Source organism: Humulus lupulus, chromosome 3, assembly GCF_963169125.1.
Source record: "Humulus lupulus chromosome 3, drHumLupu1.1, whole genome shotgun sequence".
NCBI classification, from domain to species: domain Eukaryota; kingdom Viridiplantae; phylum Streptophyta; class Magnoliopsida; order Rosales; family Cannabaceae; genus Humulus; species Humulus lupulus.
In genome coordinates this window covers 22,584,509-22,588,347 of record NC_084795.1, presented here as the reverse complement: position 1 = coordinate 22,588,347, position 3,839 = coordinate 22,584,509, and the positions used below count along the sequence as shown (strand labels likewise).

The window sequence follows — 3,839 nt, the reverse complement described above, 5'->3', positions numbered from 1 at the left end:
TAGGTTCAAATATGTTGTCGCATAAAAAAAATTAGTCACGCGTGAAACAACATGTTTGAACTTAGTTTTCGGTACTTTAAATTATTCGGAATTTTCTGAAAATTTACAAGATGCTCTAAATAGCTACAATATATATAGTCATAAAAAAATTGCGCCGAAAACTGTTCACGGGTCGAGAATACTAAAAGCTCTACCGGTAAAGTTTAAAGTAAAGTCCAACTCATTTATGTATTTGATATTGTATTTATATATGTACACACAGAACACAAGTGGGCTCTTAGTTCAAGGAAGGTGCTCTATATAATATGTCATTAATAATCATATATTATTTTTTGTTTTTTTTTTAAAGAATTTGATGTTATTCAACTACTTTTTATTTCCATGCACTTAACGAGCAAATTATGTACTTTTCTCAATTATACGAAATGTAAAATTACATAGAAGGTATATATTAGTTGGTAGTGATATAATAAGAATTGTAATATAATAAGAATTTATTTTGGTTTCACATTATAATTAATTATAAGTTTTCAATACAAGGATAATTATACATGGATGAATTTTGAGGATGTTTAGGAACCACTCACCTGCTCAGAATTTTATACTACATTAGGTGAGACAAAATGAAGCAAATATGGTAGCTTCCATCAAAAGGTTTGACTGCGGAAGTTCAAACGCCACGATCTTTGAATATGAAACAAATTGAATAAAGAATAACAAATTTGCACTTAATAATTAATGAAATGTTTAATTTACAGAGAAGAAAGATTAATAAATATCTCCAAGATTATCAGTATTGAAGCAAGAAAGAGAGAAAAAAGAAAGAAAAGAAAAAAAGAAGAAGAAAGAAAAGATGGGCACTGATGTTGATGTCATAGAAAGAAAGATGATCAAACCCTCATCTCCAACTCCATCTCACCTCAAGAATTTGAAGCTCTCTCTTCTAGACCAGATCATTCCTCCAATGTATGGCCTCATTGTGTTCTTCTACCCAGCCGAAGCCAGCTCAAACAATTCAGACAGGTCAGCTCGCCTCAAAGACTCGCTGTCTCAAACTCTGACCACTTTCTACCCCATGGCCGGCCGTACCAAGGCCGATGAACCCTCCATCGATTGCTCGGACGACGGAGCTTTGTTCGTCGAAGCCAAGATAGAAATCAACCTTTCCGACTTTCTGGGTCAACCGGACACTGATCGGTTGAACCATTTTGTTCCCACCAATGATCCAACAACTGCCGAGCTAGCTCAAGGCTGCATAACACAGATTCAGCTCACCGCATTTCAATGCGGAGGTACGGCCGTCAGTGCCTGCCTTTCTCATAAAGTAGGCGATATATCATCCCTCATTTCTTTCCTTAATAGCTGGTCTTCTACTACTCGTGATGATCCTTATTCAGTAATTGGGCATCCTCCGGTTTTCATTGGCGACTCATTGCTTCCGCCGATTGACATGTCTTTGATGCAGCGAAAGGACACGAGATCGGAGAAGTTAGTCTCCAAGAGATTCGTGTTCGAAGCCTCAAAGATTGCTCAACTTAAGGCCAAAGTGAGTGCAGACATGGAAGAACTAAGCCAGAAGGACCACTACTACACGTCTCGAGTGGAAGTGGTTTTGGCTCTGATCTTGAAGTGTGCGGTGGCTGCTTCTAGGACTGTAAGAGGGTCGTTTAAGCAGTCGGTTCTGTTCCAAGCGGTGAATCTACGGCCGAGAATGGATCCTCCATTGCCCGAAAACTCGATTGGAAATCTCCTCTGGTTTCTTCCGGTTGTGATAGAAGAGAGCGACATGGAGCTGGGGATTGTGGTGCACAAGATGAAGAAGTTAGTGAATGAGTTTGTGAATGACAAGGCAATGAAATTCAAAGATGATGTTTTATCAGTGCTTGGTGAATTTTCCAAGTGGAGAGATTTTCAAGAGATGGAACTTTATAGCTGCTCAAGTTGGTGTAAGTTTCCATTATATGAAACCGATTTTGGATGGGGAAAGCCTATGTGGGTCAGTAGTGCAAGCCTAGCATTCAAAAACTCCATAATTTTGGTGGACACAAAAGAAGGGGATGGAGTCGAAGCTTGGGTCACTTTGGACGAAGAAAATATGGTAATATTTGAAAAGAATGGCGATCTTTTGAATGCAGCTACCTTCAACCCTAGTGCACTTGACATTACTACCCAAAGTTTATGATCATATTCACATATGATCGATGTATTTTGCTTCTTTACCTTTTAGTGTTTGTACCTTCGAATCATTATTATTATTATTATTATTATTATTATTATTTCTCTGATGAAGAAAAAGTACACATATACAATAGTTGTTACAAAATTAAATTAATAATTAAGCAAATATACACCTCATTAATTTTCAAATCATGCATATGTATGGTTGGCGTGTGTATATTATAGTTTTTTTGTATCTAATTATTTAATGCTCAATCACATAAAATTTTGAAAACAAATTATTTATTTATGCTAGTATGCATAAGTTGTGTAAACATATACGGTCAATATGGGCAGTTTGACTCAATAATATACACGTCGTTGTAACTTCTAATTTGAAAACATATATTGTACGCTTCAAATATATGTGTATTATTCTTGGTCCTTTGATTACATAAATGTTCACGATTTGGTCCTTACTATTTTAATTTTACAATTAACTTCTTAAACTTTTTTTTTTTTTGAGTGAAAAAGAGATTTCACTAAGGCAAAAATTGTCAATCAAAGCAACTGAATAAACATCAAGGATTAAGCAAGAGATGGGAAGTCTTGGCCACCAAACTTTAGCCACCTCCATTGAGAGTGCCAACGGAGCTAGGGAATGAGTTACACTATTATTTGAGCGTTTACAATGCTTTATAGACACAATATTAAGCTTATTGCCCAAACTAATAATGTCCCAAATCAGAAAACCAAACTCTGAGACAGAACTTGAGTTATTAAAAATTGTTAGGCATACCCTTAGACAGTCTGTTCTCAGATGGACCTTATTGTATCCCATTCCAAGACAAAGAGAGAGGCCTTGTATCACAACTGAAGCGTCCACCATATGGGGTGTCATTTTTGAGACAAGGGGTATAGCCTTAGATGCAATGACTTGATGTGCGGTCCCAAAAATAACAGCACCCAGTACACATGCAGCAAGACGACATCTTCTTCCAAAGGAGTCATATTCTGATCCATTGAGCCTATTTCCGACTCCACAATCCCCCACTTGTGGTCTTTATGTGGGCATCATGAAACCTACTGAGATAGTCCAATGCCAATGAGGACACGTAGGGGTCAGTGAGCCAAATATTGTCATGAATAACCTTATTTCTCTTATACCAAATTCTCCAACAAAGAGTTAGCAATTGTTACATCTCAAGATTAGTATGGCTCTTTGTTGACGCAGTTTTTTCGCCAACAGTGAATAACGTAACTAGCTGGAATAAATTAGTGCTTAAGGATAAACTGTAATCAGGAAAATAACACTTACAAATGCTAGAAATGAAATATCAAGAACACTCGTTCCTTTTTACGTGGTTCGGAGGCTAAAATCCCCCTAGTCCACGAGTCAATATTATTAGTGTATATCTCTCTATATTTTTGCAGAGTATTTACATTACAGAGAAAGAACCCAACCTCTTCCCTATCCAAGGTCTTGGTATTTATAGAAGAACCATCCCATGATAACACTACAACAAATTTGACATTTAATGACTCTCTATAATGACTTACACCAATGGTGTAAGTCATTAAAAGTATTCAGTGATATTTAAAGTCTAGAGGTGTAAGTCATTAAAAGCTTTTGTTGATGACTAACTAGGTAAGTCATCAAAAGTGGTGGGAGACGTTATACT

At 36.6% G+C, this 3,839-nt stretch overlaps 1 protein-coding gene across 1 annotated transcript; it reads left to right on the top strand.

Annotated features, from left to right (window-relative positions):
* Window positions 1-736: 736 nt before the first annotated feature.
* Window positions 737-2,273, top strand: LOC133821001 (stemmadenine O-acetyltransferase-like). Its single transcript, XM_062253542.1, has one exon. It carries the CDS (start codon window positions 854-856, stop codon window positions 2,180-2,182), a length of 1,329 nt encoding a protein of 442 aa, XP_062109526.1. The 5' UTR covers window positions 737-853; the 3' UTR covers window positions 2,183-2,273.
* The last annotated feature ends 1,566 nt before the right edge of the window (window positions 2,274-3,839 follow it).

Excerpts from the sequence above, each read along its gene's own strand:
- LOC133821001 (XM_062253542.1), top strand. The coding sequence starts at position 854 with ATGGGCACTGATGTTGATGTCATAGAAAGAAAGATGATCAAACCCTCA.